Source organism: Photinus pyralis, unplaced genomic scaffold (genome assembly GCF_008802855.1).
Source record: "Photinus pyralis isolate 1611_PpyrPB1 unplaced genomic scaffold, Ppyr1.3 Ppyr1.4_LG9, whole genome shotgun sequence".
NCBI classification, from domain to species: domain Eukaryota; kingdom Metazoa; phylum Arthropoda; class Insecta; order Coleoptera; family Lampyridae; genus Photinus; species Photinus pyralis.
The window spans coordinates 23,915,455-23,929,667 of record NW_022170878.1 but is presented as its reverse complement, the minus strand read 5'-3'; the positions used below and the strand labels follow the sequence as shown (position 1 = coordinate 23,929,667).

The 14,213-nt window shown below is 41.3% G+C and overlaps 1 protein-coding gene across 2 annotated transcripts; it reads right to left on the bottom strand.

The window, feature by feature from the left end:
- Positions 1 to 4,689: 4,689 nt before the first annotated feature.
- Positions 4,690 to 11,289, bottom strand: LOC116180506 (2-hydroxyacyl-CoA lyase 1). 2 transcript variants are annotated; one of them, XM_031500519.1, is made up of 5 exons: positions 10,688 to 11,289; positions 5,540 to 6,553; positions 5,307 to 5,492; positions 5,024 to 5,259; positions 4,690 to 4,975 (listed from the first exon to the last, which is right to left on the bottom strand). In XM_031500519.1, the coding sequence occupies exons 2-5, from the start codon at positions 6,500 to 6,502 to the stop codon at positions 4,756 to 4,758; spliced, it is 1,605 nt and encodes a 534-aa protein (XP_031356379.1). In that variant the 5' UTR covers positions 6,503 to 6,553; positions 10,688 to 11,289; the 3' UTR covers positions 4,690 to 4,755. The 2 variants fall into 2 exon arrangements, with proteins under 2 accessions (XP_031356379.1, XP_031356378.1); XM_031500518.1 differs by lacking the exon at positions 10,688 to 11,289 and adding an exon at positions 7,866 to 8,194.
- Between the last annotated feature and the right edge of the window lie 2,924 nt (positions 11,290 to 14,213).

The following is a 14,213-nucleotide window of genomic DNA, read 5'->3' as shown; positions in this document are numbered from 1 at the left end:
GGTACTTTTTTGTTAAATATTGTGATAATTAGCGATTTATTTTAATAGAGAAGTTAACCGCACAGAATTGCTTATTTGCCAATTTATTTAAAGTTTTGCAAGATCCCGCAAATTCCGGGATCCCGTGGGATTAACATCTAACAATCCCGCAAATACCGGGATTGAGATTTTGCTGCGGGATTGCATTCCCTAGTCCGCACTGTTAAAAGCGCCTTAAAAATAGGCAAACCACGTAAAATACCCTAAATAAATTCTCCCTGGGTATTTGACAATTCCCTTCAACCTTCCTAGATGTAAGAAAATACAAAACAAACCCTGGACATACATTTTTGACCCCTTTTATGGGCGGGTATTGAAATGCTACCTTGCGCTTAGAAACCCGCTATAGCAAGTGCCGTCCGGGGATGCGGGGGTGGCGGCATAGCTGAAAGTTTCATAAAGTTATCACAAAATGCAAGGTTGAAACCTATTTTGGCTTTTAACCCCTGCGCTACAAAGGCGATTCTGGAATGTAGAACCCAAATCGCCCAGAAAATTGAAAATCGGACTAGTTGATCAAATGTTATAGAGCTTTCTTAGTTACAGGCGGATTTTTCCAAAATTTTAACAATCAGGTGCTTGGCTTGTCGTCATTTGGGTTAACTATCTGAAAACGAATTTATCCGGAGTAACTAATTTTTTCGGGAAAGGTCTGGAGTTGAGTTATGTAGGCTGTTGCACCGTATCATGTCAAGGCTACGATACGGAGACACGATACGAAGATACGATGATCTTGTTACTCCATGGGGGTTAGAAGGGTATGCGTTTGCTCTTGGAGCGATGCGCTTTCCGATTCCAGACACTCCGGTCACAGGTTGAGTTTTTTAAGCAAGGAATCCAACCGACGGCGTCACCCAGGATAACGCGGTTGGTGAAACTGAAGTGGATGCATTTACGGAGTTGTCAAGCTTCTCTGACACCTTCTCAGCCAGCGAGCGGATGTGGTCGGCTATTGTGAATGTTTTCAGGAGCTGCCGGATGTCTTCGTTCCTTACGAACCTATCTGCCCTGAAAATAGTTCGTAAAGCGATGGACTGCATCGTTTCCATCTTTTGGGCGTCGGTTTCACCGACGTCCGACTTCCAGCCTGCGGAAGCGTACGTCATGAGTGTTCGGACGCGACGTCCTGTAGGGAGGGAGATTCGGTTTGTTGACCCGCGACACTTAACTGCTGGTAGAATTATTATTAAGCGGCAGAGCAGAGCGATGCAAGCTTTATAGGGGAGTAGATGGTGTTCGTCTGTCCATGAACACAATAATTGTCAAACGCTTGGACCGATTTGGTTTAAACTTTGCACAGCTGACCTAATTGCCACAAGTAATAAGCCTATTGAAAATGGCTCAAATCTAATGACCCCTTGGGGTCACGCCTCTCTGTTTCTGCCAAACGCTTGAACTTATTTAGTTCAAACTTTGCACAGTTGACCTATATGCCACATGTAATAAGCCTATTCAAAATGGGTCAAATCCAATGACCTCGTGGGGTCACGCTTCTCTGTTCCTGCCAAACGCTTGAACCTATTCGGTTGAAACTTTTCACAGTAGACTTATATGCCACATGTAACTAGTCCATTGAAAATGGGTCAAATGCAATGACCCCGTAGGGTCACACCGAGGTGCTCTGCCGCTTTTTTAAACGCTCTTTATGGGTTTATTTGTCTGTAAATATCACCACAGCCTTTGGCTTTATGTGGGTTGCGGCTAGCCCATTTGAATATGTTATCGATGGATGCCTGCATCCTTCGTATGTCAATGTTTGAAAGCCTGTCATTGCCTTGGATCAGGAGGTCGTCGGCGTACAACACTATTTTGAAGTCAGGTTCGGCTGGAACATCGTTGATAAAGATGTTGGAAAGTGATCGGGGACAGGCAGTTATCCTGCGTTACTCCTCTCTCTGGATGGTCTGATAGCTTCGTACTTACTCTGTCTTTGAAGGTACGGTCAGTTGGGTAGTGGTCGATCAGTTGAATTAAATCCCAATGATATGTTGGGTCGTGGAGTGATTTTTCGAAACTCAAACTGCTCAAGTCGGATGTTAAGTTGAGGCTGCAGCGAACTAGAAGTAGGTATCCTCTCGATTATTTTGTCCAGGACAGAAAGCAGGGAGGTGGGGTGGTAGTTGCTTGGATGGATGAGGATATTCTTTGGATTTTGCTTCTATACGAACGGAAAATGCTTCAGTATGATGACGGAGTCGAATAAGCGGGTCATGCAGGCTAGATATTTTGCAGAGCCTTGTAGGTGATATCATCGTGTCCCGGGACCTTACACGGGTTCTGTCCGGGAATTATATCCCTAATTTCGGCCGGAGATGTTAACCGTATAGGCAGCGTTATGATTCTACGGCGTTCTGTTTTTACCGATCGAATGTGGTGGACGTCCGTCCCTGGATGCGGTGTAAAGTTTTTGTGTAGCGCGTTAGCTAATATTCCGGCGTTTCCTGGTTGTCGTATTTTCGGCCGTCGCGCCTTGAGCGGACTTTGAACTCATCAAGAAGATAGGTCGAAAGTTTTCTTCTGCTTCTGTCAGAGAGTTCTCTGGTAGCTGTGGTGATGGCGTTCTGGAGAGCATTAGTTATGAGTTGGACGCAGTCGTCCAGCTCTGCAATATTGCGTATGCTGGGGTTCTTCCAGTTTACAGGGCGATTATGTTTGTCGTGTTGCCGCCTAGTTTAATTTGTACGCCGGTGGCTTCGATCTAGGTAGTGGGAGATAGGTTAACTTGTGCTGGCACTATTCAGCAGTGCACTAATAGCCCCGTCCCTCCAGACGGCGGCGGGCGCTCAACTTGCAGATCAGTACGGTAAGTGTGGTGGTTTAGGAGCGTCAACTCTTTGGGACCGACTGGATGGGTTTCGCCAATATCCGCGGTGTTGATGACGTGTTGTGCTAACAGATGTTTGAGGGTGACTAGCTTATTACATACACCATCGGCATTCCAATGCAAGACGGTGAAGTTGGGTCTTGGGTGCTGTACGTGGGTCTATTGTCCATCGAAGGTTACAATGTCTCCGTATGCCACTATCAGTAGCGGGATAATGATCCTTCCGGCCTGGAAGGCTTCTTAAATCTTCACAATCAACCCAACCACACGATCTAGGTGGATTTGGTAGGCCGAGACGTTCAAGACGTGCTGCTCATTGTCGTACATCTGCGATAAGGGTGCTTGTAGAGGCTGCGGCGGGTGGATAACGGGACGATACGTCTTCTGTTTCCAACTCTGGGTGGAGGGACACTTCTCGGAGCATATCCACAGTTGAGGCTGGAGTGACCGAATCGTTGGCAGTCGAAACACTGCACTACCGGATGGCTGCTACGGAATTCTGTTACTTTAGCTGATGGTATAGATGGCTGAGATGTTGCAGGCGAAGCTGATGAGTACGGATAAAGATAAGAGGTAGTGAATGCGATTCGGTCATATCGAGTTTGGCTGGCATTTGGTGGATGGATGAAGGGAGTGATTTTATGGTGTCGGAGGCTTCCATCGGTGTGGCGCCTGCGGTGGCCACGAGGGTGCCTGCTCTTCCTGCTATGAAACCGCCGGGGGTACGTCTCCTCTTAATGGCTGCGTTGCGATCAAGCACCGTACACATCGCTCCGGCGCGACGGGGCTAACCTAATTACGATCTGGGGTGGAAAATGGAAGTGGTTTTTGAAGTTGCTGTGCCCAGAAAGGCTGCTCGAAGCACGATTCGCTCGATTTAGCGCTGAGTTACGTATTTATACCATTCAGCACACTATAGAAAGTGTTTATAGTCTAAACATCCAATAAGATGTTTCCGGAAGAACGAAAATTAATCTTAGAGAGAATATCATCTCCAACCAGCTATGTACCTCCGGGTCGCAGACGCAATTTTCAATGATATTTTTCAATAGTACGACTTGATTCACAAGCTCAACAAAGACAACTTCCGTGTTATCGGAGAACCCTCTAACAAATAGCGCATCTATCCCCCAACTGGAATTACACCGGAATTCCTCAGCGAAGCCGAAAAGGCATTCTAAGTTCGAGTCAAACACCAGGAGCAGACAGATAGGGGCCTACTGCAACTATACGCCTCGAGTTCTTGCACGTTCTGCGATTAAGCACGTGAGTGAAACCTTCGCCAAGGTACGAAGAATCTACCCATTTTGACCATGTTTAAAAAAACGCGAAGATATCTCCAATCCGGCTGGGATTAAATTTAAATTTAAATGAAATATGAATAATTATTTTGTTGTAGAGTTGTGCTTCTTTTTTCTTTTTATAAAATTAATAAGGCAACATCAACCCCTCAGGCGGTCATAATGACCATGAGTACGTCTCATACATTAATTTTCATTTCTATTGTATACTTATGTTGTAGTTTATTTTAATAAAGACTATTATTATTATTATCCATCTCCATCCTACCTTTGTGAAATGTCAAGGTTTTTCCATTCGTACTTGCCCTGGGGAGTTCTTCTCCCATAGTATGGAATGCTTTGCTCCGTTTAAATAGTAACTAAATCGACCTGAGCTTCCAGAATAAATCAACTAGCGGCAAGTTGGTAGTCAGTTTTCCGACTCTAGACAATCTAACCAAATTCAAGACGCCCTTCAGGCAAACGAAATCATGAAACTAGTAGATACGCTAACGCGATAAGGTTGTAACTTGATTCTTGACTCACTCCGTTCACAGAATACATATTAAGTCATAATAATAATTACAAAAATAGTTTACAAAGCTTTGGAAATTACAATTTTGAGCTCGTAAGCCAATTAAATTGCTGCGGTTTGCGATCAGCTGAAGGGCTAATAATAACATTTACAATGCTAGGGCCATCGGTAACATTGAAAGACTCCTTAACGGCGTTTTGCATCTCGGGAATCGTTTGACAGAAATAACCGTTCCTGCCAAAAAGGCACATCATATTTTCATATTTGGTAGCAAAAGAGAGGCTGGTAGGTGGAAGCCTGGAAGAATAAGTTTAGATTAAGTGTTCGCGACCGGGAAGAATTTACGATTGCGTAGCGGGGTTAACATCTCGCAGGTCCTTGTACGTGTCCTGATCGAGACCGCTATAAATTCCGGAATTGTTAACGATGACTATAAGAACAGGCAGTCGGTATCTGACCATCGTTTCAATTTCCATTCCTGAAAAGCCGAAAGCAGAGTCGCCTTCTACGCAAACTACTCGCTTGTCAGGTGCGTGCTGGCGACACCACAAAGCGGCAGCAATTGCAAACCCAGGTCCTACCTAAAAATTACTGCGTCAAACGGTGCAAACTGCGAAAAATAACAAACCCCCATAGTTCCAAAAGTTCCCGCATCAAGCCTATGGCGTGGTAGTGCATTTGGAAGCATGGATCGACCAATATCCATAGTATTGGCACCTTCACTTACGATTATACAGTCTGGTGGTAAGATCTCTTGCAAGTGGTGAAAGACAGTGTAGTAATTTAATGGAGCTGACGTGTCTTGTACAAGTGCCTAAATAACAACTTGACAATAAAGTCGTAAATGTCAATAACACTTACTTTTACACCTGTTTCGTTCTGCAAACATTTCTTTTTTAATGTCGCCCACCACTCAGATGTATTGTGAAACTGATAACCGTTCTGCCTTAACGCGGCAGTTAATTGGCGTACTGCTGGTTTTAAGTCGCTTTGTATTGCTACCGCCGATTTAACGCTATTGTGCAACTCTTCAGCGCACACGTCGATTTGAATAACTTTAACGTTGGACGCATACCGTGGGGATCTTCCGAAGTGTAATATCCAGTTAAGTCGTGCACCCAACAACAGTACAACGTCTGCTTGCGATAGTGCCAAAGAGCGAGCGGGTGCCACGCTGTTGGGTGAAAGATCTGATACGACGCCCTTTCCCATTGGAGTTGCCAAAATCGGAAGGTTAGTGACGGAGATTAACTCTTGAACGTCACCTTCAGCTCTAGCATACGCAGCTCCTTTACCGATTATTACTAGCGGCCTTTTCGCATTTGAAATTAATTTAGCGGCGTCGTGAATGTCTTTCGGATCGGGAAACGTAAGCGGATAGTTGTCGACCACGTATTGCTTCGGAATTGTCTCTTCCAAAACTGTTTTTTGAAGTAAATTTGCTGGAAAATCTAAGTAGGAAACACCGGGTCGGCCACATTTTGCCAAACGTACGGCGCTCTCTACGTGCTGGGGAATTAAGTCAACGCTGGCCGGCTGAGCGGAATATTTACAATAAGGGCGTGATAGTTCGACCTGGTTGCACTCTTGAAAACCTCCAATTCCGACATGGTCTTGCGCCGTTGAACCGCCGATTACCAAGAGAGGCCAGCAGTTAATTTGCGCATTTGCCATTCCGGCCGTGCAGTGTAAGAGGCCCGGTCCAGAAACGACCATACAGGCAGCAGGTTTGCCCGTTAGATAGCCCATTGCTTGTGCGGCGTAGCACGCCGCTTGTTCGTTGCGCATGCCGATATAATGAATTCCATGCACTTGAAATGCCATACTCAGTTCGATTACTGGAAAACCGGTAATGCCAAAAACGTACTCCACTCCCTGTCAGGATAAAAATTGAAATTATCATAGATTGAGTATTGTCAACCCGAAGATCTACCGCGTGCTAAATTATTGTATAAATCGAGGTATAAATGAAGGGTGGAGCATTGGAAACGAACAGATCTATCTTTTTTATTATACCTGAATCACAATCTCCGTTTTAAACACTCAAATGCGTGCGAAAAAGGGCCTTTAAAACACACGTGCTTTAAAGTTGCTAAGTAACGATACTTCAAGTATGACTTTTGAAACTGTCATCTGGATGAAATAAAAAATCCTCTTAGGTCGCTTTCTGTAAATGCAGAACATTTCTTTGGCTTTTGTACCTATCCTTTGGTTGAAACTTTCACAACCGTTCGTAATTTAGGGTATGCTTCCAAATCTGTTCCACTTTTTAATCGCAGCATTGCTTTAAAGTTTTGAGTGAATGCACCAAAATATAGGAGATTTAAATACCTTTGACATTTCCTTCATATATGCCAGCATTATGGATGCATTTAAGACTGTATTCGTAAGTAACTTCCTATTCATCCATGGAAACAACTATTCATATTCTTTATAATAGGCTTTACTGTAGTTGGATTTTACACCTACCAACGTTTGTTTAGATTTTACAACAATCGATTTAATGGACGGTGTATTATCTTTTTCAACGGAAATCGTTTAATTCACAAAGACGATGATTTTTATAGCAAACGTCAAGTGACATTTCCATGGCAATCGTGAAATTACGAACACCCAGCCCACTTAATTAGACATGTATTCGAGTATAACGTCAATATTACTTCATTGTATTTCCTATTTTTAAATTATACTGCAGGTATAATAAAAAATACTATAAGATACACGTGTATAATTGGTCTTTAAAGCACTTGCAACGTTAAAGGCACTCCGCTTTGCGTCGTGTCCTTAAACTCGTTGCGCGTGCTTTAAAGACTTGATTATACACTTGTATCTTAATATACTATTTAAAATTGTTAAATATTTATTTGAAAATATTTTTGCAACAATTTAAATAATAACACTGAATAATAAATAACATTAGTTATTGAGTAAGTCTTCTTCGCAATTTGCACACAATATACTATTTTAAATGAACACTCAGTACGGTTCTGTCTCAAGTGTTTGAGTTTAGATAAAACAGAGATCTACTAAAGTACTTAAAAAAACATGGCAACAGAATTGTAACCTTTAGACTGCCACTTTAAATACTCGAATAGTCGTATGTGATAATCCTATTCACTTATAAATAAGTGTGCAAAATGAGAAAGAGAAAAAAATATTATTAAAAATAAGTGTAAATTATGCTTACTTGTTCTTTTAGGCTTCGCACCAATACATTATTCCCATCAATTTCAGCCATTTTGCTTTTATTTTCACACTAATCGTCAATTGTCTAAATCAATGAATAAGTCTAAATTGATGTAGGTACTTGTGTAATTGTTACACTGAATTGAAAAATAACATAACAGGATCGGCTTTACCGCTATAAACTCGCAACGTTCATGGGGTTATCAGTGATTAATAATGATTAAGATTAAAGGGCATAATTCAAATTCATTAGTACTATTACCATAGAGTAAACACCTCCTTTGCTCTATGCTATTACATACAGAGACGAATTAAGTGCTTAAAATGATCGAAATTTCGTCCACCCTATACACTTAATTGCTATGTAAGTCACATAACTCATTCATTCATTTTTCAATCGATCTAAGACGAACTTATTTTCTATTAATTTTGGAAGTAAGACTGTAATCTGTACTATATTTTGTGGTAATTTTCCACTGTAGCTCTTAATATATCAAAGTTGCGTAGTTTTTCTCACTTACATCAGTCGATTTTCTATGAATTTTAGAGGCAAGACCATAGTCTTGTAATATTTCTTGATAGTTTGTATATTGTACTTACCTATCTCTTAAAATAATTAAAGTAGCGTAATTTTACCAGGGAATATGACAAATACCATTACATATTCGGCTATTGCAGCCACTCCGTCGTTAATTCCTCGCCCGTACAGTCTACTTTCTATCAAAACTGCTCAGTTACGGATGTATCCACGATCTCTATTACTGAAGAAGAAATTGTTAATTACAAAACAGTATATTACATACTGTATAATAACACAAGTCCAGCCCAGAACCGATTGCGCAACTCAAAACAAAAATCAAAACTCCCACCAAAACCAACTGAAACTCAAGGCACGTGATCGTCATAGTTGTCTTGTAAAACGAGTTGCTCGACGATGCGGGGGTTTTGAAATTTAATTAAATACAAATCAGGGTTGCCCTTCTTAATCACGCTAGATAGCTCTAGGGCCTTTTCTTGTCCAATTTGAAGTTAAATGATTTTCAACTCGGCTTTCCGAACCACATGCCAATATTGAAGCATTCTATCTCCCTCGGGAGTTTCATTTCTCTCGTAATTATAATTTTACACCGATATTTAAAATATTGTGCCACCGTCTTTCACGGAAATTAATGTTTATTACTATTGTTATGTAACGGACATCAAGGACTCACGTTACGAAGAATATGACTAGAGCTCAGGTGTCTGCCATTTTGGCCAGGATTGTTTCCCTGTGATAATATAGAAGAATGTTCAGTATTTCAATATAATATAAAAATTTAAATATTCAGGAGTCATGAACAGTAGTGAGGGGGTTATAGGTTTCAACCTTGCATTTTGTGATAACTTTATGAAACTTTCAGACACCTAGACACCTTAAGGATCAATTTCAGCTACGCCGCCAGCCCCGCAAACCCGGACGGCACTTGCTATAGCGGGTTTCTTAAGTGCAAGGTAGCATTTCAATACCCGCCCATAAAATGGGTCAAAAATGTATATCCCTTGCATTTTTGCCAGATTAATCCCGCACATAAATCGAGGGATTTGCGGGACTGAGGAATTTGTCGGCCAAGGGGACCACTCTGTTTACTTTGATAATGAAACTGATAACGGCGAATTATTTTTTTAATAATTGTTAAACATTTTTCGTTAAAAATGTACTATGATTTTTGAGGCACTTTAGAAGACTTTTTGTGCTTTACAGGTAAGGTTTTTTTGAGTTCTAAGTTAGGCCGAAGGTACTTTTTTGTTAAATATTGTGATAATTAGCGATTTATTTTAATACAGAAGTTAACCGCACAGAATTGTTTATTTGCCAATTTATTTAAAGTTTTGCGAGATCCCGCAAATACCGGGATCCCGCGGGATTAACAACCAACAATCCCGCAAATACCGGGATTGAGATTTTGCTGCGGGATTGCATTCCCTAGTCCGCACTGTTAAAAGCGCCTTAAAAATAGGCAAACCACGTAAAATACCCTAAATAAATTCTCCCTGGTTATTTGACAATTTTCTTGAACCTTCCTAGATGTAAGAAAATACAAAACAAACGCTGGACATACATTTTTGACCCATTTTATGGGCGGGTATTGAAATGCTACCCTGCGCTTAAGAAACTCACTATAGCAAGTGCCGTCCGTGGTTGCGGGGGTGGCGGCATAGCTGAAATTGAACCTTAGGGTGTCTAGAACATCCTCTGAAAGTTTCATAAAGTTTATCACAAAATGCAAGGTTGAAACCTATTTTGGCTCTTAACCCCTGCACTACAGTATCAGTACATGTTCAAACGAGTGTTCAAAATAAGATGGCAGCGAAATACCACTGCAAACGCCCCCACATAAAATAAACAAAAACCTCCGAACCATAGTATATAACAAACATCTAACTGACTTTTAAAAATCGTACTTGAATTTTGAAATTACCTTCACCAAAATTTCTCAAAGACCCTAAACTATCTAACTAGTAACCACTCTGTATATGAATCTCAATTGAAAATCACCCACACCTATGGAAAATTCCCCTATAACGCAACTATAATACGCCCTAAATTGTATTAACACCCTGTACTAATCCTAAACTTCCCCTTAACATGGAGATATGCTAACATTAGGTAAGCTACATGGAAATTTCCCACAGCATTAATGCAATTGCACAATTCCTATAGAAACGTAATTTATGCGAGCTACAAAATCTATTAAATCTACAGGCAAGTAATGCAAAACAACAACACTTACATCCTATGCTAATTACAACAAATACAAAGTAGAAAATAAAGGATACATTTACCTAGATTTACGAAACAAACGCACACTCTGCATACCACACTTATTCTGCCGCCTCCACAAATACATCGCTATCACAAACCATCAACGGATCGCTATTCGCTACTCTGATAAGCACGACGCGCGCGCGCGCTCGCTCCAAACTTCGCGGTAAAATTTTGCCATTGGCGTAACTTGTGTTTTTCTCCATAAATGAAATGCATGCACTTTTAGACGTGGATGTGTTCTATACGTGCCATAGCGAACGCTACTCTAAATTGTCAATCGACGTAGGTAAATTCGGACGTCACATAGTCGTTTTGGGACTCTGGGTTTTTCCTCAATTATGCTTGATATCTTTTTGGTAGAATTTCTCCAAAAAGACGAATTTAAAACTGTCCCGTAAAAAAGAACCCAAGGCGGGTAAAAATAAAGCGCTGGATTATTCAAATGTTCATTTCCCAACGTCCGAAGTGCTTTTTCTTTATTACCACGTTACTATTTTTGGGCGAAGTATATTGGCACTGAATTTCTTTTCTTTCACTCACTTTTATAATTCATTAACCCTTAACTATCAGACCAACCAGTTTTTAAAATAGCGCTAATTGCTATATAAAGCGCTATAATCGCACGCTACTAACGTACGTGGCTGCTTTCAGAGGGCGAATGCATAATGCTTTCTTTATATTATCAACGTCATGAGTCGTAATTGTCGAATCTTTTGCTTATTATACTAAACTAATCTTACGCATAATACATGCAGGACATTTTCCTTAAATGTATACATACGGGCTATGTATACTTTAAAAAAATTATCAAAGTCCTCGTGTGACGAAGGGACTTCAGCGCATTTTTGTGTGGCAGATCAGTATTCAATTAGCCACTTTTGACTCAACCATCAATAAAAGATCTTGTCCAAGGCTACTACATTCACTTTGTCGGCACCCGCTTCCCACTTTCCGCGTGCACCCGCAATTAGCGTTTAAAGTTTTGACTCCACCATCAGTAAAATCTTGTCGGGGGCTACCATATTCCCTTTGTCGGTATCCACTTCCGATGTCCCGTTCCCTTCCAATGCGCGTTTGAAGATTTGACTCCACCATCAGTAAGATCGTGTCGGGGGCTACCACATTCCCTTTGACGGTACCCACTTCCGACGTCCCGTTCACCCGCAATTCGCGTTTGAAGATTTGACTCCACTATCAGGAAGATCGTGTCGGGGGCTACCACATTCCCTTTGACGGTACCCACTTCCGACGTCCCGTTCACCCGCAATTCGCGTTTGAAGATTGACTCCACTATCAGGAAGATCGTGTCCGGGGCTACCACATTCCCTTTGACGGTACCCACATCCGACGCCCCGTTCACCCCAAATTCGCGTTTGAAGTTTTCACTCCACCATCACTTAGATTTTGTCGGAGGCTATCACATTACCTCTTTCGGTGCATACTTATATTACACCCACATTTTGGTGAATTTCGCTAAAAACCTTCCACAAGATAGTAGGTACTTAATTTTTGGGGCACTTCTTATTACTCGAGCTTCTATTGGCGACACGAGAAAGAGAGACAGCGATTCGAGATTTACAAAACGTTAAACCGCGTGACAAAATTCGCAACGGAAGGTAAAAGGCGCCCGAAGTTTACTACCTCTCGAAGACGCGCGCGCGCGCCTTGAAAAAGGTCGTTAATTTCGCCCCTAGGACAAACCAGTTTTCAAGCGGCGTTAGTTATTTCGCAAATTCTAATTAAACGCAACCACTACGGGCTTAATGAATGTCCATTGCGCCAATAACTCGACAAGACGGAGGTAATGCAAAAAACCGGACCTCTCTACGATGTCTAGATCAAAAGTTTTTCAATCCGCCCAGCCAGCCAGCCAGCCAGCCAGCCGGACAAAGTGAAATGATAAGCTCCTTTTTGTTACCAAAAATGCGCTAAAAACGGATCAAATGCATGAGGAATCTTGATACATAGTAGCACGGCATGTAATAGATGGGTGTAGGCAACCAACATTACACGCGATAAACTGGAGTGTAGAGTTGGTCTATTCCACGCATTTGATCCGTTTTTTTAGTATACTGTATACAAGCCCATATGTATACATTAAAAAATTCCCTGTATACTGTTAACTAAATTTATCAAATTCAAATTCTACCCTACTATAGAAGATCGAAAGAAATTAATTAATTGTTTAGAAACTGTAGGCCATTTATACAGTATGGCAACTATTGGAAAAGCCTGGGTGACAGACGTATTCAGGTTGCCAGTAGGATTTTAATACAATAAAGGACCAATGGAGATCGGGACGATATGATGTACCTTCCACGGGTAATCAAACCCCTTCAACACCTTTTTCCTAGGTTTCCGCTGAAGTCGAGGGTGATGAATGAATATTTGGGTGTAGACAGTCGGCCTTCGTTCAAAGATTGAAAAAGTTAATATATCCTCCCAATTCCCATGATAGTCCCCACTATAATTTCATGATAGACGGTAATAGCTTATAGGATCCACCACCAAACGGGGGTGACACAAAATTTGATTCACCTTATCGGCAAGCTTCTTAACATCTAAGGGGGAGGTGCAAACTATTATTTCAGAAAGTTTCTCTTTTTTGACTGCAGAGGACCATTATTGTTCTGAACTGATGATCCATTGCTATTTATGGAGGTTTTATCAGACAAAGAAAAACGAAGCGCCAACGAATAGTTTAGAGATGTTGAAAAGGAGGACTCAATTCGATGTCTGCTGGCTGACATACCATCCGCAATGACATTCCATCAACATACTAATTGGCTACAAAACCCCCATATTTGTAAACAATATCATTTCCCCCGGTTCGGGGATAGAATTGACACAGTCCCGTCTTGAAGATCGTAAAACGCGATCAATGGGCAGTAAAGGCCTTACCTACCCATTTATTTATCCTGCTCCAAATTATCAAGCGGCTGCTCGGATTCGATGGTAGGTGACCAGGCTTCGGCGCATGAAATAAACACTGGCAGAGTCAAGGTAGGTAAGAAAAGGAGGTTCCTTGGCCCCGGTTCTTGCTTATTAAGATTCAAAAAATTTTGTTTGGTGTTCTTGGTGACCTTAAAAGGGTAAGAGGTTCTTTATTAGTTGAATGTAAATCAAAATCTCACTCTAATAGACGACTCAATATAAAGAGAATGACAGATGTGGAGGTAAAAGTGACATCTCATCCTTGTAAAGGAGTTGCGTACTGTCCAGATTTTTTGAATTGCACATTACAAGAAATCCAAGAGGGTCTTGAACATAAATTTGTTACAGAAATCAGGCGAATTAAATCTAAAAGGGGTGTAATGAGGATAGATGCAGCTAGCCATGTTTTGACTTTTGAAAGAGATATTATCTGTAAAACAATAACAACAATGTACCTATCCCCTTACCGTAAGACCATACATTCCAGCTCCAATGACGTGTTTTAACTGCCATAGATTTGGGCATTCCGCGTCAAATTGTAATACGTGTCTGTGGGAAAAATCCACACCTTGGTACTCCAAAAAGCTGTCCAAATTGCAAAGAAGACCC